The sequence below is a fragment of the Sapajus apella genome, unplaced genomic scaffold (genome assembly GCF_009761245.1).
Source record: "Sapajus apella isolate SASKATOON/1434 unplaced genomic scaffold, GSC_monkey_1.0 scaffold44, whole genome shotgun sequence".
Classification (NCBI taxonomy): Eukaryota; Metazoa; Chordata; class Mammalia; order Primates; family Cebidae; genus Sapajus; species Sapajus apella.
Window position 1 is genome coordinate 2,663,420 of NW_022436984.1, and position 22,863 is coordinate 2,686,282.

The window sequence follows — 22,863 nt, forward strand, 5'->3', positions numbered from 1 at the left end:
GATCTAAACCTGCATGTAATCAGTGTCAGATAATGGTTAAGTTACTAATTTCAGGTGCCTCGTGCAGAGGCTGGGCTAACATCGCTATGTTTCAGTCCTTTAATTCTGTCAGAGGCTCCCTTTCCTTAGGAAGTTCTTCTAAGGTTCCCCTCCCGGGGCCTGTGTGAAACTGCAGATCAGAGAATGCCATTCCTCTTCTTGAACAGTCTTTGGAGCGAGCCCCGACTCTCTGACAAAGCATTCTGGGTCCCCTGATGGCCCTCATCCCGCTTCCCGGGCCTGGGTCCTCTCGCCAGACCCCAGGCTCACAGGCGCATTTCCTCCATGCCTTTCCTCAGCCTGGAACGCCTCTCCTACTCCTACCCGTTAACATCCCATTTCCCACCCGTTTAGATCCCGCTCCCTGGCCAGACAGTATGGAGGGTCTCCCTAAGTGGCTGTCTGTGCAGGAGGGTTACTTCATCCTGCCTGGCGTGACAGTGACTGTCCACCCTCCCTGCCTGGCATTACGGAGAGCATTTGCTTAGGAGTGTGGGCTCACGGGCGGGAGCTGGAGGTCAAAGGCAACATTTAGTTTGAGCCTCTTATTCTATAGGCACATCTGTTTCCTCCGAATGAGAGGCACCTGTGTCACCTGGGTCTGTCTTACAGGAATGGAGGCCTGGCCTGTCGTGACTTTAAAGACAGTGTGGGCGTATGGACATGCGAGTGTGTGTGTGTGTATGTGTGTGTGTGTGTGGGGGGGGGCAGGGGTGTTGCTTTTCCCCAGGGAAGGAGAAGGAAGATTCACACCTGAGATTATGGAGCAATTCCCATATGCCGGCAATAGAACTATTATTGCCGACATTACTTTATTTATTCCTAACGAAACCCCTTCTTAGTATGTTTTTTTCTGATGAAGAAACTGAAGCTCAGAGGAATTAAATCAGCTTCCCAAGTTTATGCAAGAGGGTCCGGGGCAGGATTCTAGCCCCACTGTGTCTGAGCCCACAGCCAGCGTTCTAGGAGTTCTGAGTTGGGCACTTGTATGCATACTGGCTCGTGGGGTGTGACATGGGAGGGGGACCTAGATCTGAGGCCTCTCTTCAGAGAGTGTGTCAGTGGGGACCAAGATTTGACTCTGGAATGAGGGTTTGGAAATGCTGCCACCTTTCCCCTCAGCTGGGATCACCCCTCCTTCCTTTCTCTATCACCTTTGTGTGTTCCCACCAGCTCTGTCTGAGAAGATGAGAATTCTGGCTGGAGACCTCTCAGAGGTCCCTGAAAGCAGATGGGTGATGTCATGGCAGCAAGAGAAGCCGGGGGAGCGGCAGCCCCGGGGCTGTGCTGGGTGGGAGGAGTCTCTTCTCAGCTCCTTGGGAGCAGGGTGGACGTGGAGCTGGGCACTCCCTGTGGACTGTGCGAGGCCCCGGGCGGTTGGGTTTTTGTGCTTGGGGCTGACCTTCTTTACTGCACCAGACTTAGTCAGCTTTCGTTTGCTTTCCACTTGAAACTTGAGTCCCCTCTGTCACCTTTCTTCATTCCTGTGGTGTGGTCACCATGGAACCTCTATAGCCATAGCGATAATGGAAGGAGGGGACAACGGTCACTTATCTTGGGCCACTCCACTCCTTGGGCCGCGAAATGGAGGCTGAGAGGGGAGGAGTCAGCCAGGTGGAGCAATTCAGAGCATCAGGAGGTGAGGATAAGATGTCCCCAGAATCCACTGGCTCATTTAGCCCTTTGGGTCAGGCCTGGCTGCTCTAACAGAAGAGGAATGCCTTAGTGTCCAGCGCAGTGCCGGGTGTGATGGGGCCTCGGTGAATTGTGCCTTGGGGATCAGGTGCTCAATGGTGTCTGTGCTCTGTCCACTATTGTGCTGGACTTCCTGGCTCTGACTTTTATAGTTTGGATATAGATCACTCAGTTCCCACAGGCCCCTGGGCCAAAGTGATTTCCTGGGGTGGTGCCTCTCACTGCACCCACAGAAGTCAGGCTGTTTGTCCGTTAGCAGCTTTGGCCCCTCCTTTTGGGCAGGCACCTAGGAGAGTCTGCACTGTAGACCCTGGAATCTGAAGGGTCGAAGGTGTAGACCCTGAGAGGGTCTCAAAGGGGCTCTGCTGGAGGGGATGCCTTGGCAAGCCGTGGACTGGCTCCAGGTTTCCTCGCCATGCTGCTGGTATCTGGGGACCGGGGGAAGCTGGGCTGCCTTGGCCTGTTGACCTCTGACCACTGAGGAGGCTACGGTGGGATAACTGTCTTGTTCAGAAGGCCCATTGCAGTAGGGGTGGCTGTTGAAACTTAAGCATCCTGTACCTTCAGGCAGCTCAAGTCTTTAGTTTCCAAGAGAGTGATTGCTTTGGGGAAACTGAGGCAGCAATGACCACTCTGACAGCCTAGGGTAAGAAATAGGGTTGAGATCTTATTATAAAGTGAATCTGAACTACCGGCCAGTGGTTTTCAATCCTGTTTGAACATCAAAATCAGAAGTTAAGGCCAGGCATAGTGGCTTAACACCTGTAATTCTGGCACTTTGGGAGGCTGAGGTGGGCAGATCACTTGAGGTCAGGAGTTTCAGACCAGCCTGGCCAACATGGTGAAACCCCATCACTGCTAAAAACACAAAAATTAGCTGGGCATGGCGATACACATGCCTATAACCTCAGCTACTTGGGAGGCTGAGGCAGGTGAATGACTTAAACCCGGGAAACGGAGGTTGCAGTGAGCCGAGATCACACCACTGCATTCCAGCCTGGGTGATAATGACATTCCATCAAAAAAAAAAAAAAAAAAAAATCAGAAGTGAAAGAAAAAAAAATCCCCTTGGTCTATTTCCTAGACTTAATTCAGTAGGAGCTGGAAGCGGGGACTGGAAATCTGTAATTTTAATTGATTCCCAGGCTATTCTAATCTGCAGCCAAGGGGAACAAAGGCTTTAGCTAAATATTGCTCTTGTGCATATAATTTTCATAGAACGTGTATCCTCTGGTCAGGGGTGTGGGGAACAGGTAGGGCTTGCTGCTCTCAGAGCCCCCAGACCCCAGGACCCTAGCTTGTTTGCTGTCATTCAGCCATGGGAAGTCTGTGCCAGCCTGGCATGTTCCTTCTGGGCGTTGTCTGGAAACCATTTGCCTGGCCTCTTGAGCCTTTTCCCAGCTCAGGGGTGAAGTTTGGGGGTTGGTACCTGTGGAATAGAATCTTTCCTCACCTTGCCTGGGAGAGGTGCCATGTCTCACAGGGGTTCATGACTGCTTTTCACCACTGTGTGGCCACATCCTCTTCCAGCAGATATTAAATAGAGAGCTTTAGAGAGTTCCCCTCTCCCTGGCTGTGAGGAAAATTCTCCTCAGGCAGGGAACTCGTGTCTTGAGGTTCTAAGCGTGAGACGAGGCTGGGCCGTGCTGGGCTGGGCGCTGGGGTGGGTGCTGGGCTGGGTGCTGGGCTGGGTGCTGGGCTGGGTGCTGGGCTGGGCTGCAGCCTGTGTTTGGGTTGAAAGTTGCTAGGAGCTGCTCTGCCTTCTGGGGCCTGGGTGGAGTAGTGGCTGGCTGGCTTCCAGGTGGAAGGCAGGTTTCTCAGTTCCTGAGTTGGGATTTGTTGCTCAGAAAAGGGAGTTGGCACAGGTTCCTGCCCTGTCCCCAGATGCTTTGTGGTCGGGAGCTCCTCTCTGGGGTAGAAATTGGGAGCTGTGGACTTCACCCCTGGTTTTACCACAGATCAGCTCTGGAGGCACCTCCGTTACCTGGCAGGGGAAACCGGTCACCATGATCTCAGCAAAGGATTCATAGAATTGTGTGAAGCCACAGAGTCACAGGGGAAGAAAATGAAGTTAAGTCAAAGGCAAGAGCTGAGGGCTGACCCCAGAGGCTGAAGGGAGGGCTGGAGGGCTCCAGGCGTGGGCAGTGCAGTGGCTGAGGGGGTCACAGGTGTGGCTTGTTCAGTCAGCTGAGAATGAGTGCCAAGGACATCGTGGAGGTCGTGGCCACAAATTCTGAGAGACACTGGAGAGCCTGTGGCCTGGAGGCCCCACCAGCACCTGCGTGATGCATGGGCACAGAGGCCAGCATCGCCGTGGGCTTTCAGGGCAGCTGGTGGACTGAGGGGCATCTAAAGCAAATAGAAACTATGGAGAAACAAAGTGTCAGACATTACCTTGAAAAAAATCACCTTTCCCCATGACCCTAAATATGTCCATGTCCCAGTGACAAGGGATGGCAGGTTGATGGGTTTCGTTGACACTCTACATAATGAACTCTTCCCAAAGCCATGCGGCCTTGCTCTTGGGAACTGAAGCGTCTGTGAATCCAATGTCAGAAAAACAGTATCCTTCTTTGGTTCAGTGGCTGATTTCTTCATGACAATAATGCTTTGGCTCCTGACGGGCTTTCTGGGAAGTAGTTTAAAAGTGTTAATTTGCTTTTACTGACTTACTTCTCCTTTCTCCTCCCACCCTTAGTTCTGGATGGTGCTCTCCAGACGCCCAAGGACTGTATTCAGTGCCCAGGAATAGCTGCTGTCTCTGGGCAACCTTGAAGGCACCATCTCCACTCAGGGCATGGGCACCCGTAATGATGCCCCCGAAGGTAAGGGGCACCACGGGAGGCCTGCTGCTGGTGTTTTCCGGGATAGGGGATCTGCCTCAGACACTCCCAGGGGTCAGAAAAGGGGAGATGCGGGGACGAAGGGCTGCTGGGAGGTGCAGCCAGGTGGCCGTGCCTTTCCAGCCCTGGTCAGCTTCCACGTGCTGTGCCCAGCTGGCTGTCTGGGTGGCTCCCCGGCCTAGGGAGGGGCTTGGAATGTTCTAGGACCTTGGCCTGAGCTTTGCCTCCACTCTTTGCATCAGGGTGGCTGGTTCCTTGAGGGGCCAATTCTGTTCTGTGGTCAAGGGTATGTGGATGAGCAGTGGATGTGGGCTGGGGCTTTGGGGAGGGTGGATGGTGCCATTTCCCTAGCCAGCTGGGTTGGGGAATGGGAGTAGTGCGTGGCCACTTAGCATCAGGAGACAGGCCTCAAGGCCTGGCTCTGCTTTTGGGAGCTGGCTGGTGAGCCCTGGTTTCCTCTGGAAAGTGAGGGGATTGGTCCAGTCCCAGATGAAATGGGGGCTGGCAAGGTGTGGAGCTGCTTCATCCTTTAGGGGCTGGAGCAGGGGCCAGATGGCCATTGGAAGGAAGACAGAGAAGCATGATGGCCAGAGCAGTGGTTCAGGAGACAGCTCACGATGCACACGGCAGAACTCCCGGGGGCTTCGACATATGAATCGGAAAACACCCGCCCACTTTAGTGCTAAACCAGATCCCACCTGAATGTAGATTCCACTGGGGAAGTGGGAGGTAATGAAATCTTAGAAAGCAGAATCTCCACATCTAGAAATAGGATAAAGATGTTGTATGAACCTTTAGTGCTGTCAGCTCCTTTGCTTTACTGATGTGGGAACCGAGACTCAGAAGTTTGCTTATATCCTCAAGGTCACACAGGTGGCAAAAAGTGGGAACCCAGGCTCCCGAGTCCCAGACTAGGAGTCTTTCAGCCTTGGGTGGATGAGCTGGGTTTCCACCTGCGTGGGGGCTTCTCCAGGTGGTGGGTTAGGGCCCCATGGATGATCCTGAGGTGTGCTCGGGCAGGGCTGAGCCAGGAGGGTGTGGGACCCACGTTTGTTAAGTTCTTGCTTAGCGGCAGGTACCGTACTACAGAGATGAATAAGACACAGTGCCTGCCCCTAGGGAAGCCACAGGACAGGACCAGAGAGAGGCATGGGGAAGAGAGAGTAACATGGAGGTGTGCCTGGGGCTGTGGGAACATAGGAGAGGGAGAGCTTCTCTCTCTTAACAAAATTGACACATAATAGTTGTACATATTTTCTGGGCGCACACGTGATGTCTGGATATGGCATTCAATGCGTAGTGATCAAGTTAAGGTAATTGAGATTCCCATCACCTCAACCACTGGCCATTTCTTTCTGATGGGAACATTCCAATTCCAGCTATTTTGAATTGTACATTACTGTGAGCTATAGTCACCCTACCACACTGTCAAACAATAGATCGTTTTCCTTCTACCTCACTGGATTTTCGTACCCATTGACCAACATCTCTTCATCCCACCCACTTCTCTTCCCAGCCTCTAGTAAACCACCATTCTCTTCTCTGTCTCCGTGAGATCAACTTTTCCCATATATGAGTGAAAACAAATAGTAATTGTCTGTCTGTGCCTGGCTTACTTCACTTAAGATAAAGACCACCAGGCTAGGTGTGGTGGCTCACATCTGTAATCCTAGCACTTTGGGAGGCAGAGGAGGACAGGTTGCCTGAGCTCAGGAGTTCGAGACCATCCTGGGCAATATGGTGAAACCCTGTCTCTACAAAAATACAAAAAATTAGCTGGGTGTGGTGGTGTGTGCCTATAATCCCAGCTATGGGGAGCTGAGGCAGGAGACTCGTTTGAACCCAGGAGGTGGAGGTTGCAGTGAGCTGAGATCGCTCCACTGCATTCCAGCCTGGGTAACAGAGTGAGATTCCATCTCAGAAAAAAAAAAAAAAAAAAAGATAATGACCTCTAGTTTCATCTATATTGCTCCAAGTGACAGGATTTTATTCTTTTTTTATGGCCAAATAGTGTCCCATTGTGTATATGTGCCACATTTTCTTTCTCCATTCATCTGTTGATGGACACTTAGGTTGATTCCATATCTTCGCTATTGTGAATAATGCTGCAATAAACATGAGAGTGCAGATAGCTCTTCAAGGTACTGATTTTCTTTCTGTTGGATATTTACCCAGCAGTGACCTCAAAAGCACAGGCAAAATAGACAAATGGGATGCCATCAAGCTTAAAAGCTTCTGTACAGCCAAGGAAACAGTCGATAGAGTGAAGAATGCGAGAAAATATACACAAACTACCCATCTGACAAAGGATTAATAACCAAAATATATAAGGAACTCAAACAACTTCAGCAACAAAAAACAGAGAATTTGCTTTAAAAACCAGCAAAAGATGGGAAGGCTTTTCTTTTTTTTTTTGAGACAGAGTCTTGTTCTGTCACCTAGACTGCAGTGCCATGGTGCGATCTCAGCTCACTGCAACCTCTGCCTCCCAGATTCAAGTGATTCTCCTGCCTCAGCCTCCCAAGTAGCTGGGACTACAGGCACATGCCACCATGCCCAGCTAATTTTTTGTATTTTTAGTAGAGATGGGGTTTCACTGTGTTAGCCAGGATGGCCTTGATCTCCTGAGGGAGGGCTTCTTAAAGGAATGCACACCTTAGCTGAGCTTACCCTCCTCTTTCCTGACTCCTGCTTCCTGTATGGTCTCAGCTCAGTGGTCCCTCCCTCCGGAAAGCTTTTTCTGTCCCCATCTCTGACCAGGGCTCCCTGGCCCTACACTGTCATTGCTTGTTAATTATCGTCTTCCCTGCCAGACTTCAAATCTTGCTGAGGACTGAGTCAGCCTTGCCCACTACTGTCTCCCTACACAGAGAGAGCATTCATAAATCCCTGTGTCGGGGACAGAGGGTGCCTTTTGTTGAGCTGAAGTGGATTAGGAGAGAGAAGAGGGAAGAGCAGTGTAGGACATGCTGATGAGGTGCCTGGGGACTTCCAAGAGGGAGTTGTCAAGGTAATCAGATGCTCTGCTCTGCAACGGGTGGGATTGGTCAGGGCAGGAACTATGGGGTAGGGGGTTATCTGCAGGGGGTGGCAGTGAGGAAGTGGTCCCGGGGAGAGCAGCTAGTGGAAAGAGGCAGGGTTGGGCACTCCAGGGGTCAGTGATGTTCGGAGATGGAAACGGGGAGCCCATGAAGGAGATGAAAAGACACAGATTGGGGTTTGGAGCAACGCCAGGGTGCAAAGAGGGAGGAGGCAGCCAGGCTGAATGGCTGGAGCAGGTGGGGTTGGAGGGATTTGGTGGAGATCACAGGCACTCTCCTGGCCCCGTCAAGCTCCGGTGTTGGGGGCGGGGCCCCCACATGCCTTGGTATTTTGGGCAGGGACGCTGTGGGGATGGAGTGCCCAGGGGTATGGCCCGGGTGTTCTTGGTTTGCTCTCAGTCTTGGCCTTGGAGGACTCTTGGGTGGTGCTCTCCTGTGCTTTTGTCTCCAGCCAAGGTCCTGCCCGCCGTGGCTGTGTACTGCGGGAGCATCCCTCGGACTGGGGCTAGGCCCCGGGTGCTCCTGCCTGGAAGCATCAACTCTAGTCTGCCTCATGGAGAAGGTGAGATGGGAAGACCCGGCCTGGTCAGGGCCTCTGGCCACATCATGGAGCGGGAATGAGTGTGGCAGATGCCAGCTGGGTTCTCAAGCTACCAGCAAGTGTCGTTTTTCCTGTGGCTCCTTCTGAAAATGTCTGCTGATTTTAGTCAGGTTCTTTCAACCCTGTGCTTCAGAGGTTGGAGGTGTGTAGACGGAGACCCACAGGAATAGGGAGCAGGACCCTTGCATGCACCTGGATGCTGGGAGTGCACTCAGCACCCAGGGTGGTAATGCGGAGGGGGCCCGTCTCAAGATGCCCACTCAGCGTCTCTGCCACTTGTCCAGCATGTGTGGCCTGGGTCTCCAGAGGCGCTGGGATGTGGCTGAGCTTCTGAGAGCCCGCCTGTCTGAATGCCTTCTCTGCCCCTTTCTGCTCCAGTGCTCCCCCAGGGACCAGGTGAAGAGCACTTCTTCCTGAAGGTCTTCTAGAGTCTCTTCCCTCCTTTAAATGTGCAGAGCATTTTGTTTCTCTCCGGTCTGGTGTGTCTGCTGCGGTGGGCGTGGTTTGCTCTGAGATGCCTGGGCTCCTCCTTGCAGGCTGTGCTTGGCATAGCTCCGTGCTTGGGGATCTGATGCCTTTGTTGGACCCTGGAGATTGGTGGGTGGTGGTCCCTGGGCGGATGACCTATGTATTCATGGCCTCTCATCTGCGCTGCGATAGGACTGCAGGCTGATTCCCCCTTTTGTCCTGAGCACCTCATGGCATGGGGCTTGTGAAGGTTAGGTGCTTCAGAGGCACTGTCAAATGAATGACCCTTCCCCACACGTGACTGAAATACTGACTGGGTCTCACTGGGCAAGCAATGGCAAGGAGCCTGCTGTGCCTGGTGCCACCCTGGGTATTGCTTGCAAGGCCATTCACACCTCTGTTCCCCTCAGGTTCCCTCCAGCCTGAGCCCAGCACCCTGCTGAACAATGAGGAACCGTCACAGCTCCTGAGTGGACACAGAGAGCTGGGTGGCCTCAAGCTGGATGCCCCTTCCAAGGGCTGGCAGGCCAGGAATGGTCACCCCAGGAACGTCGGGGCCTTGTCTTTGGGGAACCAGCCCCTGGTGCTCCTCCCTTCTCTGGAGTCAGAGGCCAACAGCGTGGCCAGGGACACCACCCAGATTAAGGACAAGCTTAAGAAAAGGAGGCTCTCAGAGGGCTTGGCAGCGTCTTCCCGAGGTAAGCACTGGCCCCTCCCCACCCGCTCCCCACCCACTTCCAGGTCAGGGGGCCCAGGCCACCAGGGCTGTGAGGGTCAGCAGGCATCCAGGTGGCATGCTGGGATCCACTGGTGGTGGTCAGTGGGCACCTGCCAGGTACCCTCTCTATGGCCTCAGTGACCTCCTTGAAGCACGGCCTCCCTCCTGGGCCCTACAGCGCTTCCTGACAGGCCTCTTCATTCTTCCCTCACTCCTTCTACCCTTGCTCCAGAAGGATCCTTTTAAACAAATATTCTCATTTCCACCAAAACCAGCCAGTGGATTTTGGATGTGCTTGGACTAAGACCCCAGATGTCCCCTCTGGCCCTGGCCTCACCACTGACTGTGTCACCGTCTGCCTTTGGTCTCTGCTGTCCAGAGCTTGGGGCTTATGGGCTCTTTCCTGCCTGAGATTTAGAGCTGCTGCTCCTCCCCCATCCCTCCTCTATTTCCCACCCTGAAAATCCCCACCCAGCCTCCCTTCTTGGCTTCAAAGCCCTCCTCAGAGAGCCCTCCTTGACTCTCCAACGTGAATTTGCCCTTAGGATGCTCTCCAATAATGCCCTATCATTTTTTCCTTCAGTGCTTTTCATGGTTTACATTTATATCTTTACTTTTGTGACTATTTAAAACCTGAATCTTCTTTCAGCAGGGGCCAGAGATCCTGGCCTTCTAGAAGTGCTCTCCTTGAATCACCCCATTTCACAGAAGCGTCCATGGGGGTCAGAGAGACGGTGGCTGGCCTGAGGTCACATGGCTCCTCCCCACGGCCAGGACCTGCTGTGCTCCCTACTGTTCCAGCACTGCCTTTATTTCCCTTCCTTCCCATGCTGCCTCTGCATTCTAAACACATAACTTGGATGGGTACTTTCTGGAATGGTACAGACACTCAGAAGCAGCTGCTTGCTCAGTCTACCAGGGGGTGTGGGGCTGGGGGCAGATCCACCCTCTCTCCTTGCCATCCCAGGCCTTCCCAGGGCAGAAGGCCCTGTTGCTGGGGTCTGAATTCCCCCTCCGCCCCCTGTTCTTCTGGGACTAACTGATTTCCCATCTGCATCTCTGTACAGCCTCTCTGGATCCAGGGGAAGGCCCCCAAGGAGTTCCCCTGCGGAGCACCATGCCCCGAGCCACCTCGCAGAGGCTGCTGAGGTTACCTAGGCCGATGCCTCCCATCCAGAGCATCCCCACTACCCCCGAGGCCAGCAGAGCCAAAGAGAAGGGCCTGGACCCTCTGGGGAGCATTCAGGGTCCTTACAAGTTGCGACCCGGTGCTCAGGAGGTGAGGTGGTTTCACTGCTGTGAGTCTATCCTCAGCTTCTTGCCCTCCCTTGTGCTGCTTTTCTTTCTAGCCTCCACCAACCCCTGACTCCATGCCCTGAGCATCCCTAGAGGTATCTCGAGGTCTGCACTGAGGATAGGGGCAGCACTGGGAGAGGCTCAAGGCTCCCATTTCCCCTTCTCCCACAGCATTGCAAACGGCCATAGCTGGCCTAGGGGGTCTGGGGGACGGTGGCTGAGGCTGCATGACCTTTGTCCTAGAATTGGCGGTCCCCTAGGCCTTCTGTGGTCTGAATGTCCCAGGATTCCTCCTGCTTTCTGGCCCTCTCCATTTTAAGCAAGAGTATGACAACGAATGCTGGGCTAGGGATTCGGGCCTTGGTGTCTGCTCTGGTCCTCGCTGGCTGTGTGACCTTGGGCAAGCCACATGCCTCTTTGGGCCCCAGTTTGCACATCTATGAAAATAGAGGTTTGAAGGCCCTTCCAGCTCTGATGTTCTAGGAGTTTTCTGAAATGAGAACAGAAAAACAAATAATAATAGTCCCAAAAGGGCTTGCCAGTCTCCTCACCAGGAGTGGTAAGGAAGCAGTCAGCCTTCTGGGGGTCCCCGGGATAAATGGCTGAAAAGAGAGAGCAGGCCTCACACTGTGTGAGGTGCCTGGGAGGTGAGCATTCAGCATGGGATGTTTCCATAGCCCAGACCCCTGTGTCGCCTCTGCTCCCAGGTGCAGATCTCCGGGCAATACCTGCACTGCAGTGATGAGAAGATGCAGAAGTCCCTGGGGGATGTCGTGATCCTACCCATCCCGAAGGCCAGGACAACCCCCTCCCATGTGCCTGGCTCCCTTCCCAGCCCATTGCCTCCAGGCCAGGGTGACGTCGCAGGCCGGAGGGCCCCACGCATGCGGTAGGAGCGCTAAGTCAAGCCTTCCTTGCTGACTTCTCTCCCTCTGTCCCCCTAAGATCCACTGGGGCTCCTCACGGCCAACCCTCCGTGCTGGGGCAGGGTTCTTGGGGCACCAGGCAGGGAAAGGGCCTAGTGTTCCACCCATGAGCCACAGACCTGGGGAGGCCACAGCATGGTTGCCAGGGCGTCTCTGCCTCTCAGCTCCAGCACACTGGGTCAGTGGCATGACCCACAAGATCTCCAGCCTCTGTCTTCTCCCAGTGCCTTAGTGGATGCAGTTGCTGGAGTAATGAATAGAACATTGTTTTATTTTATGTATATGTTTTTTGAGACAGAGTCTTGCTCTGTCGCCCGGGCTGGAGTGCAGTGGCACAGTCTCGGCTCACTGCAACCAGTTTCAAGCAATTCCGCCTCCCAGGTTCAAGCAATTCTTGGCCTCCCGAGCAGCTGGGATTACAGGCATGTGCCACCATGCCCAGCTAATTTTTGTATTCTTAGTAGAAACAGGGTTTCACCATGTTGGGCAGGCTGGTCTCAAACTCCTGATCTCAGGTGATCCACCCACCTCAGCCTCCCAAAGTGCTGGGATTACAGGCATGAGCCACCATACCTAGCCTATTTTTTTTTTTGAGACAGAGTCTCACTCAGTTACCCAGGCTGGAGTGCAATGGCACGATCTCGGCTCACTGCAACCTCTGCAAGTGATTCTCCTGCCTCAGCCTCCTGAGTAGCTGGGACTACAGGCTGTCACCACCAGGCCCTGCTAATTTTTGTATTTTTAGTAGAAATGGGGTTTCTCCATGTTGGCCAGGCTGGTCTCGAACTTCTGACCTCAGGTGATCTGTCCACCTCAGTCTCCCAAAGTGCCGGGATTACAGGTGTGAGCCACTGCGCCCAACCCAGTCTATTTTATTTAAACCTCATTCTGTTCTTTAACTTGGAGCACCACAGGGCAGGGGCCGTATGTCAAAAACCTCTGTGGCTTCCATGGGGCCAGGCTTGGTACCTGGCATGGATTAGTTCCATAATAAATATCTGTCCTTTCCTGTCTGGTTGTGACATGGATTTCTCTTTGTTGACTCCGTGGGGTTCTCTAGCCAATGGAGGGGCAGAGGATCTATTACCATTTTAGTCATCCATCCGTCCATGTACTCACCTACATAGTAGCTGTTAAGCACCTACTATGTGCCAGGCGCTATGAAGACAAAGACAAATAGGCCACCATCTGTGTGGTCCAGGAGCTCACGTGAGATACGTCCCAGGAAATCATCAAGGTGAAGTCCAAAGAGGTGGGTGCATAGGCTAAGGCTGCCTATCATGTTGGTGACCCAGGGAAAGAGATCTGAATCACCAGGTGACTTCTCAGAAAAGGGTGAGGGCACACCTGCAAGATGGAGATGGAGGTGGAAGAAAGAGAGACCGGAGGAGGAGCGAGCCCCTGCATTCATGTGGGGCAGCCCGCGGGGTGGGGGTGAAGGGCCCGTGTGCCAACTGAGAAGAGGGAACTTCATCCTGCTGTGAAGAGGTGGCACCAAAGGCTTTCGGGTGTGAAAGTGGCATCTGCTCTGACTCAGAAAGGCCATGTTGGCAACCTCAGAATGGCATGGACCATGTAGATGGAGGTGGGGCTGCTGCAGAAATCAGGGGAGAAGGCCAAGGGTGCCTGAGTGGGGGAGAGGCAAGGAGTGTGTGGGGTGAGGATGCAGCGGTGGGGTGGGGCAGGGTGGGGCGGGATCACTGGCAGGGCTAAGGCACAGGCTGGATGTGGGCAGAAAATGGAGGAGCTGAGGCCATGCTGGGGTTCCTGGCTTCAGCTGCTGAACAGATAACCGGTACCCTTCCTGGAGACAGGGGATGGGGAGAAGAGGCAGGTGCTGGGGACAGTGCTGAGGCATTGGACATGCCTAGACGTTTGGCCTGGAGCAGGAAGGGGCTCTTGCTAGAAACAGGGGTTTGCTGCCCCCGCCCCGCCCACCTCCTTGAGGCCTGGGGAGGAGCCTGTGTGGTGGTGGGTTTTCTGTGGGGTTTGCAGAGGGCAGGGCTGGGCTGCCACATCCAGGAAGGCAGGAGCTCTGATGGGCGTGGTCTGTCTTGGCCTCAGCCCTTTCTGGTGAGGGGTCTCTAGAGAACGGGAGGGCAAGAGGCTTCCTCCAGTTTCACAGCTCGAGAGAAGTGAGCCAAGGTCCTCTTGAGGCCAAATCCCTTGCTCAGAGCTGGGGTCAGGGGGTGGGTTGAGGGCGTGGAGGTGGCAGGCTGCAGCTCAGAGCCCCAGGGGCAAAGCCTAGGCATGAGCAGGATGAGGCCGGGCCTGGGAAAGGGGTCGACATCAGGGTTTTTGGCCTCAGTTAGCCTGGGACCTCCATGAGCTCATAGAAGCCAAGGACAACCGTGGGGACTTTGACCCTCTGCTTCTCTTCCCCTCCCGCCGCCAATCCTGTTAGTGCTGTTGGGCAGTGGTTGGGCAGTGGTGGGTTACACTGGCAAAGGCCTAGTGGGTGGGCTCCTCAGGTCAGGGGGCCCTGGGGCATTCACTTACTATCTCCAGCCCATACAAGCCCATACAAGAGGCTGGGCCTGGCCCCAGACACAATGCTGAGTCCTGGCTGATCTAGGCCCTTATTAAAGCTCTGCTCCTCCCGGGGACCCAGGGTCCACTGATTGCCACACTCCCTAGGATCAGGGTTCCCTTGGATCAAGGCAGGCACTGGGGTGGGCTGTCCTCCCACCCCTCCTCTGGCCCAGCCTGGACTGTGATTCTCTGAGGCCAGAGCATGGGATGTTGTGTTCCTGTCCTGTTGCTGTAGCTTGTCACTCCGTCAGCCCCCAGTGGTCCTGATGTCAGCTGAGAAGGGAAAGATGTGGGATGCTGCATGGCTGGTCTCCATGGGAACCTGAGCTCCTAGAGGGCGGGGAGTGTCATGTCTTATTGACGCTCTATTCCCAGTTTCTAGAATGGTGCTTGACACATAGTAGGTCTTCAGAAAATATCTGTTGAATAAGTAAATGGTGCTTCTAACTTAAGAAATTACAATTAAAACCAGTGCCAGGGATGCCACTGTCTCTCCTTCCTGTGGGTGATTGGGATTGAGCTTCTGGTACAAAGCAGTGGTGACTTCCTGCCACAGCAAAGGGGGTCAAACCCCCAGGCCTTGGGGGATGGCAGATGGGGGGACAGGAATTATAGTCATGAGGAGGGGGACTGTTTCCGGGTCACTAAGCTCTCACGGGCTTGGGGCAGCTTGGAGAACTTGTGCTCCGTGCTGTCTGAGCTGGGAGGCCGTTCACCCTTGTCTGCTGCAGCTGCTCTCAGGTCCCACAGGCCCAAGCAGCCCAGTGGGAGGGCGGGTGCTTCCTTTAAGACAGCAGCTTCCATGGGGGCATTGGCCTCCTGGGGAATGAATGAGCTTGTTGGAAACAAGCTCATTGCGAGGAAATAGGGCTGAGCCTGGCCTGGCGGTCAGCCTGCCCTTGTGTTTGTGGAGGGAGCTGTATCTCCTGCAGCTTGAATCCTGGGCCAAACGCCTCTGCAGGGACAACAGCGCCCTCCCCCCGTCCCCCATTTCAGCTGCTGCCCCATCCTGGAGCCACCCTGGGCTCCCCCAGCAGTGTCTCTGGCTGGCCGTTCCTCATGATGCTTTTCTCTCCCCCATTCTTTTAAGATTGGCTGGGAAGAGTGGGCCTCGGGAGAAGACCCCTGCATCTCTGGGTACGTATTTTCCCTGCACGCCTCCCTTTCTTATTTGACTCTCTGCATTCTTGGACTGGGTCCTGGAAACAGAATGGGGCCAGAGGAGAGCTGAGAGCTCTCGTGTGCGGGCCCCTCATTTCACAGCAGGAAGCTGAAGTCACCGGAGTCTAACAGGAGGGTGGCAGCGGGCCCGCGCCAGGCGTGGAAGAGAAGCGACATTTATTGGCACCTGCTCTGGCACGTCAGGTGTGTTGACGTGCTCTGGCTTGTGCAGCTCGACACGGTCTCGATGAGAGACACAGTGCTGGCCCTGCGGGACAGATGGGCTGGCACACAGAGACTCCGTGGGCAGGATGTTCTCCCTGGTTGCCAAGCCCCATCAGGCTGGCAGTCAGGCTCCCATAGCTCCACAGCTGGGGTCCTGACACATCAAGCAGCTGCCCCTTGCGATGTGTTAAGCAAGTAGGGAGAGTATTCCTCACTGAGAGAATGAGAGGGTAAACCAGAGCCCGCAGACCTCAGCCAGCCGGCCCTGGAGCTCTAGCTGTCAGGGAATAGGCCAACACAGGACTGAGGCGAGGAGAGGGGACAGGGCAGAGTAGGAGGCCTTTGAAGAGGGAGGAGGGATCCTTCCTTGATTGAACTCTATGGGGAGGCAGGATGAGTGGATGGAGGCTGAGCCTCTGCTGCAGGGTTGGGGAGCAGAACACCCTGAACCCAGGCCACGGTGGGGAGGAGTTTGGAGGCAGCCACTCTGCTGCCCGGCAGGAGGGGTGGCCTCCCCAGGACCAGCTTCCTGGCAGGCCACTCTGCTGATCAGCTCAGCTGGTGGGGCGGTTGGTGAAGTGGGGAGGCTGTTGCCCAAGAGGTGCTGGGATCAAGACACAAAGCTGGACCTGGCACAGAAACCTCCGTGGCAGCTGCTTCTCCCCTGCCCCCGGGCCGGGCTGCAGCAGCGTGAGCTCAGGCAGTCTGTGGCAAAATGCAGTGGCACCCTGAGTGACCTTAAGAGCTAACCCAGAGAATGCTGGTGTGGGGGTTGGGCCAGGAGATCCCAGTCAGTAACCACTTCCTCCCTGGCTTTCCAGCTTGCTGCTTGAAGACCAGGTCACTAGGGGCCTGTGGCAGGGGCAGGCTGTTCAGACAAGGCTTTCCAGGGCGTCACTTTGAGGTGCAGGTGAAGAAGTGACATACAAAATAGCTAAGTCCTTAAAGGGCTCTCTGCTCTCTGGCTGTCAGCTGGGGCTGACACTGCCCTCTAGGAGGGACATGCTTAGCACGTGGTAGAGGCTCACAGGGTCTTGTCTGAAGCTGGGAAGTTCCCCCCACATCTGTGGCCTTCCTGCAGTCCTTGCCTTGGCCAGGTGGCACCTACCACCCGTGCCCTCTGCCCTGCCTCTTACCTCTGGGCAGACGAGGCTTCAAAGCCCCTCTTCCCACTTGGCCCTTGATCCTTTTCCCTGCACCAAGCAGAGGAATCCTTTGCAGAAGACATGGGCTAGCCAGAGGACCGGGGTGACCTGGGAGCTGCTGTAGGGGCCCCAGACATAAGATGCCTTTTCCAGCCGCAGGCAGCCTCAGGTGATGTCCCCATCTCAGCAGACCCCTGACTTCTGGGTTCACCCAAAGATGGTGAGCTCCAAACCCTGTGAGTGGCAGAAAATGAATGAACGGACCTATTTGGACCCTGCCTTCATAATGAGAAATGTACCTTTAAAATCCACTGGTGGGGAAAATATGAATGACAAAGCAATCCTGTGGATTTGATGGCACCGAGTAGAAGTGAATGGGTATTTTATCCATCCCAAGAGCATTCAAATGTTCCTGGCTATATTAGGTTCTCCAGGGGGACAGAACTAGTAGGCTGTATGTCTCTATATAGGGAGTTTATTAGGGAGAGTTGGCTCACACGATTACAAGGTGAAGTCCCGCGATAGGCCATCTGCAGGCTGGGGAGGAGAGAGGCTGGTAGTGGCTCAGTCCAAGTTCAAAAGCTTCAAACCAGGGAAGCCAACAGTATAGCCTTCAGTCTGTGACCAAAGGTTCAAGAGCCCCTGGCAAGACATTGGTGCAAGTCCCAGAGTCCAAAGGCCCAAGAACCTGGAGCCTGATGTTCCAGGGCAGGGGAAGTAGAAAGAAGCATCCAGCAGGGGAGAAGGCAGGCAGCCAGCAGCCCAGCAGCAAGCCCATCCCACCTTCTTCCACCTGCTTTTTTCTAGCTGCGATGGTAGCCAGCAGCCGACTGGACGGTACCCACCCACACTGAGGGTGGTTCCTCCTCTGCCAGGGCACTGACTCAAATGTCAGTCTCCTCTGGCAACACCTTCACAGACACACCCAGAAACAATACTTTACCAGCTCTGTAGGCATCCAGTCCAGATGACATCTGCTATTAACCATCACACCTGCTCTCAGCTTTCCTGACTGTGAAATGGGACTGGACTAGTGTTACTTCTCTGGCCCTGGCAACTCTGCCCTTTCATGCTGCGCCATGATTTCAGGCAAGCCCATGGTCATATGAAAGGGTCAGTGGGCCCATTTTGTTTTTTCTTTTCCTGCAGTACATACCTCCCAGGACAGTTACACTTACATTCTCAGGAAATGACTTACATCTCCTGGATAACACAGCTGGCCCTGTTTCCTGCCCAGCCTCCCCACCTCTGCACCTATCTTGGAATAAAGTGTGCAGTGAATGAATCAATGAATGAATGAAGAGGGACGCTGGTCCTCAGGCAGCCCGCTCTGTGCCTGCAAGTGCCGCCCTGTACAGTAAAACTAACCTGAGTCTTGCTCCATGGAGGAAGAATGGAGGGTGTGGGTCTTAGCAGTAGAGTTGAGCCAGCCAGAGGGTCAGCAAACTCAGGAGGGGCCTGGGTGTCTTTAGCTCCACCCCTTTTCTCAACCCCTCAGAGCCAAAACCTTTGGCCTCACCCAGCAGAAACAGGCCTGCCGCTGCTGAGAAGCTGGCCCTGCCTTTTTCTCAGTCTGCTCCCACGCTGACATCCTTCTCCTTTGGCCATGCCAAAGAAGCCCAGCCTCCACTGAAAGAAGAGGACCAGAAGGAGATCAGCAGCAAGGTACGCGGGGAGCAGGAGGTGGAGGGAGGGGGGTTGGAGGGGACCACAGGCTACCTGAAGTATTCAAGAGTGGGACCAGCCGCAGAGCACAGTAAGGAGAGCCCGAGGCAGCCACCCAAGGACTAAGGGCCAGAACCTGCAGACGGGGGTTAGGGTGAGGGCTGGAGAAATGAAGAGAAAGGATGGGGGTCAGAAGAGGGGTGGGGAACTAGGTGCAGGGACGACTACAAAGGATCACTGAGGGGTAGGAGGCAGGCAGGAAGGAAGGATGGGGAGGTTGCACAGGGCTCAGGCGGAAGCCGGATGTGGGGGAGAGAGCAGAAGGCCTCAGGTGAACCGGGCTGTGTGGTTTGAACTGACACCCAAGATAGCAACTGAGAGGCAGCTGACTCAGGGCTGGTCAGCCAAGGGCTGTGCTCCGCGGGCTGGCGAATACCCCAGACTTCTAGGTGACCTTGGGAGACGTGTCTCTTCCCTGGTCGGAATGAATTTAGTGACGCTTGGAGTCACTGTAGTGAGGAACCTGTGCTCATTCTTTGAAACAGAACCTTCCAGGTCCATAAGCATATCCTGAGGGCCTCCTGGGGGCATAGTGTCTGTTAGAGACTGGGATTCCATGGTGACTGTGTGAAGTCGTCACCACAGCCCTCCCACGCTAGAGAGGGCCACAGAACATGAAACAAAACAATGATTCCGTTTAGCAAAACGAGCTTGTCCTCCTCCCCACTTCTGTGTGCCACCTCCCACCCGTGGCCGCATCACAGGCCTCGGCATTCTAAAGTGTGGCCCCCACCATGGTCTCCATTCCAAGCATCCCCTCGGTCACCAGCAGCTCCTGCTGTTCCACCCAATCCTTCCAATCCTTCAGCTCCAACACTTGTTCCCTCTCTGGCATCAACAATATTCTTGAAGCGGGAGCATTGCTGTCAGCATGCTAGCTCTCTGTGACCTCTTTCATTTCAAGAAAGCAAAACAAAACCAAAACAAAATGATTGCTGCGTCTCCTCTCTCCTGAGTCCACTCCCGACAGGCATCAGTGAACACCCCCCCGCTGAAACTGCCCACATTGGGGTCACCAGTGACCTTCCCAAATGCAGCCACAGTTAGCCCTCTTCTACCTTGACCCTGTAACAGCTTTGGACATGACTTATGTCTCATCCCTGAATTCTCCAGCCAGGGATGGAGGTGAGGGGTGGCTCTTTCTTGGTCCTGCCCATGTGAAAGGCAGCTCCTTCCCAGCCCTTCTTTGCTGCCTCCTCCTCATCTCCCCAACTCTGGATGCTGGCACTCCCCCAGCGCTCAGCCCTCTGGCCTGCCGGCTATTTATACTGACCCGCCAGGTCCTCGTTCAGTCCAGGCACTCAGTACTGTCATCTCTATGCTGAGGACTCCACATCTCCCTTGCAGCCTAGACCTTCCCCTGACCTCCAGACCCACATATTTAGCTGCTACTCAATATGTCTGCTTAAATGCCTAATTATACTTCCAGCTGACTGTGTCTAAAACTGAACCCTTGAACACTCTCCTCACAAAACCTCTCTCCCCAGAGACCCACTCAACTCCAGCCTTCCAGTGGCTCAGGCCAACCGTCTGGGGCGTCCTTGGCTCCTCTCTTCCTCTCTTGCCCTGAGCCTCACATATCAGCAAAGAGAGTGAGCTGCACCTTCGAAGCATGTCCAGAATCTGCCCATCCCACCACCCCCATGGCCGCCCGGGCCCTGCCACCTCTTGCTTGGATGCTCAGCTGCCTCCTCACCACTCTTCCTGCTCCCAGTGTGAGCCAGCTCCAGACCCTTCCCCTGCGGCAGCCTGCATGAGCCTTAGAGAAACAGACGTTAGAACATTCTGTGGATGTGGAAGATATTATCATTGGGGAAGGGTGAAGGGAACACAGGAAGTCTTGGTTCTATTTTGACAACTTACGAGTTTTTCTTGCGTCTTAAACTATTTCAAAATAAAAGTTTATAAAAAACAACACGTAGAGACAGCCGCTGCCAGCGGAAGTCAGATCATGTCATTCCTCTGCTCACTGCTCTGCTCAAAACCTTAAACGGCTTCCTGTGTCCTTCAGAGGAGAAGCCCAGTCCCTTTCATGGCCCGTGTGCTATGGATCCTGCCCCCTGCCCCATCTTGTGTCCTGTCACTTCTCTGACTCAGAGAGCTTCGCCAGTGTCCCCTACACTGTCCCCAACCAGCCAAGCACACCCCGGCCTCAGAGCTTCTGCATTCACTCCCTCTGCTTCCAACACTTCTCTCTTAGAAATCTGTGGGGCAGACCTCCTCCCTTCACTTCTGTCTCCGCTTAAGCTTCACCTCCTTGGCAAGTCCCTCAGGGCCTTCGAGGCTAAAAGCCACTGTCATCTCTGTCTCCTTACTTTTCCTTCAGCACGGACTGCCTGATATCAGCAATCGGGCTGTTTATTGTGTCTCCCCCATACCACAAAGCTCTTGGGGTACAGGGAGTCGTCTGTTTTGTTCACTTCCAGGACAGCAATTGGCACACAGGAGACACATGTTCGATGATTGCATGTTGATGATTGAATGAATGGAGGTTAATACAGTTTGCCTTGACCTTGTGCCAGATCCAAGCCACCATCTCCAAGTCTGCCCGTGAGAAGATGTGGCTGAAGCAGATGAAGGAGATGGAGCTGCTCCGGAGGCCAGAGGAGCCCAGGACCGAGCGGGAGCTCACTTCCCAGGGCGTGGGCTCCCGGAGAGCCTTCACGAAGGAAGGTACTGGGTGCCTGGTGCGGGTTTTGCTCAGGCTTGGGGAGCTGAGGCCACTCTCTCATAGCCTGCTGAGGGGCCCATTTTCTTTAAAAAATTTTTTTTTTTTTTTGAGACAGAGTCTTGCTCTGTCACCAGGTGCCAGGCTGGAGTGCAGTGGCGCGATCTCGGCTCACTGCAACCTCCACCTCCCGGGTTCAAGCAATTCTCCTCCCTCAGCCTCTCAAGTAGCTGGGACTACAGGCACATGCCACCACGCCCAGCTAATTTTTGTATTTTTAGTAGAAACGGGGTTTCACCGTGTTGGCCAGGATGGTCTCAATCTCTTGACCTCATGATCTGCCCGCCTTGGCCTTCCAAAGTGCTGGGATTACAGGCGTGAGCCGCCTTGCCCAGCCTTCTTTTTTACATTTTTTGTTCATTACTTATGTATTTATTTAGAGATGGGGCCTCGCTCTGTGGCCCAGGCTAAAGGGCAATGACGTGCTCACCTCAGCCTCAAACTCTTGGGCTCAAGGGATCCTCCCGCCTCAGCCTCCCAAGTAGTGGGAACTATAGACGTGTGCTACTGTGCCTGGCTAATTTCTTTTACATTTTCTGTAGGGATGGGGGTCTCCCTATGTTGCCCAGGCTGGTCTTGAACTCCTGGCCTCAAACCTCCTACCTTGGCCTCCCAACATGTTGGGGGTACTGGTATGAACCAGCATGCCCAGACATGGCCCATTTTCAAAGGAGGACGTTGAGGCTGGGGGAAACAGGCCTGCTCAGTTCTCAGACTTCCTCTGTGTCCACAGGCCTCCTTCCCCTTCGGGGCAGCAGGACCATGTCTGTGCCCACTAGGCTGAGCAGCCCACGCAGAAACGACGTCAGCATCATCCTGAGGAAGCGGGCCAGCCGGACCTCCCTGCCCAGTATCCCTGTCAGCAAGCAGGAGCCCTGCTTTGCCCGCCATGCCTCAGGTGGGCAGGCCTGACCGGCAGGCGCATGCGTCCCTCTGCCCATGCTGCCTCGGGATGCCCTGAGGCATGCCAACGGTGACCTCGGTGGCTTTGCTTCTGCCCCTTGTCCATGTTAGACCAGGAGGCAGCCTGGGGTGGTGGTTGCCTTACCAGAGGGAGAAACTGTCGGGGACTCATAATTGTCTATGGGCTGGGCTGGGGGACCCAGGATCTCATACCTGGAGCTGTGACGTGCCCAGCCTGTGTGACATGTCCTGGAGGAGTGACCAGTGCACCAGGGCCAAAGACGCGAGGCAACAGCATGTAGGGAAGTAGCTGAGAACACCAGGAAGAGGACGGGAGGGTTAGGGAGGAACTCAGTTTCTTTCCTGATGCTTTGTAAAATGTCAGGGCTGGGCAGCGCTGGCTGCAGATATGAATCAGAGGGTCCAGCGCTCCTCGCAGGGCACCTCGGGAATCGTGCCCAGGACAAGGGGACACTCTGTCCCCATTCTACCAGAGGAGCTTCCATTTTGCCTCCCTCTTTTATATACTGGGCATTCGTGTGACATTTCATTTGGAAAGATTTTGCTACTGAAAAAACCTTAAAAACAGCTTGGATAGGAGTTTCTTTAAGTGTGGGATGTGATGGTAAATGATCGTAGACTATTCTGTGCTCTAAATAACACCAACTCACCTCCCTTTTCAATTCTCTTTCTATCCTCAAGTAGAAAGTCTGAATTTGGCGCTAGTCTTTAGCACCTCTCTTTTTATTTTTAATTTTTTATAAAGAGAAGAGGTTTAATTGGTTCATGGTTCCACAGGCTGTACAGAAACCATAGT

The 22,863-nt window shown here is 54.4% G+C and overlaps 1 protein-coding gene across 5 annotated transcripts in view; it reads left to right on the plus strand.

The window, feature by feature from the left end:
- TOGARAM2 (TOG array regulator of axonemal microtubules 2) overlaps window positions 1-22,863 on the plus strand; it is a 76,011-nt gene that overhangs the window by 19,354 nt on the left and 33,794 nt on the right. For 3 of the 5 annotated variants that reach the window (XM_032239187.1, XM_032239191.1, XM_032239186.1), the window contains exons 2-10: window positions 4,433-4,559; window positions 8,070-8,180; window positions 9,098-9,385; window positions 10,473-10,684; window positions 11,409-11,590; window positions 15,250-15,296; window positions 18,189-18,355; window positions 20,938-21,088; window positions 21,877-22,041. In XM_032239187.1, coding sequence (XP_032095078.1) covers window positions 4,532-4,559; window positions 8,070-8,180; window positions 9,098-9,385; window positions 10,473-10,684; window positions 11,409-11,590; window positions 15,250-15,296; window positions 18,189-18,355; window positions 20,938-21,088; window positions 21,877-22,041 — 1,351 coding nt within the window. In that variant the 5' untranslated portion in view covers window positions 4,433-4,531. The remainder of the gene's footprint in view (window positions 1-4,432; window positions 4,560-8,069; window positions 8,181-9,097; window positions 9,386-10,472; window positions 10,685-11,408; window positions 11,591-15,249; window positions 15,297-18,188; window positions 18,356-20,937; window positions 21,089-21,876; window positions 22,042-22,863) is intronic. The other 2 variants (XM_032239189.1, XM_032239190.1) reach the window with 2 other exon arrangements.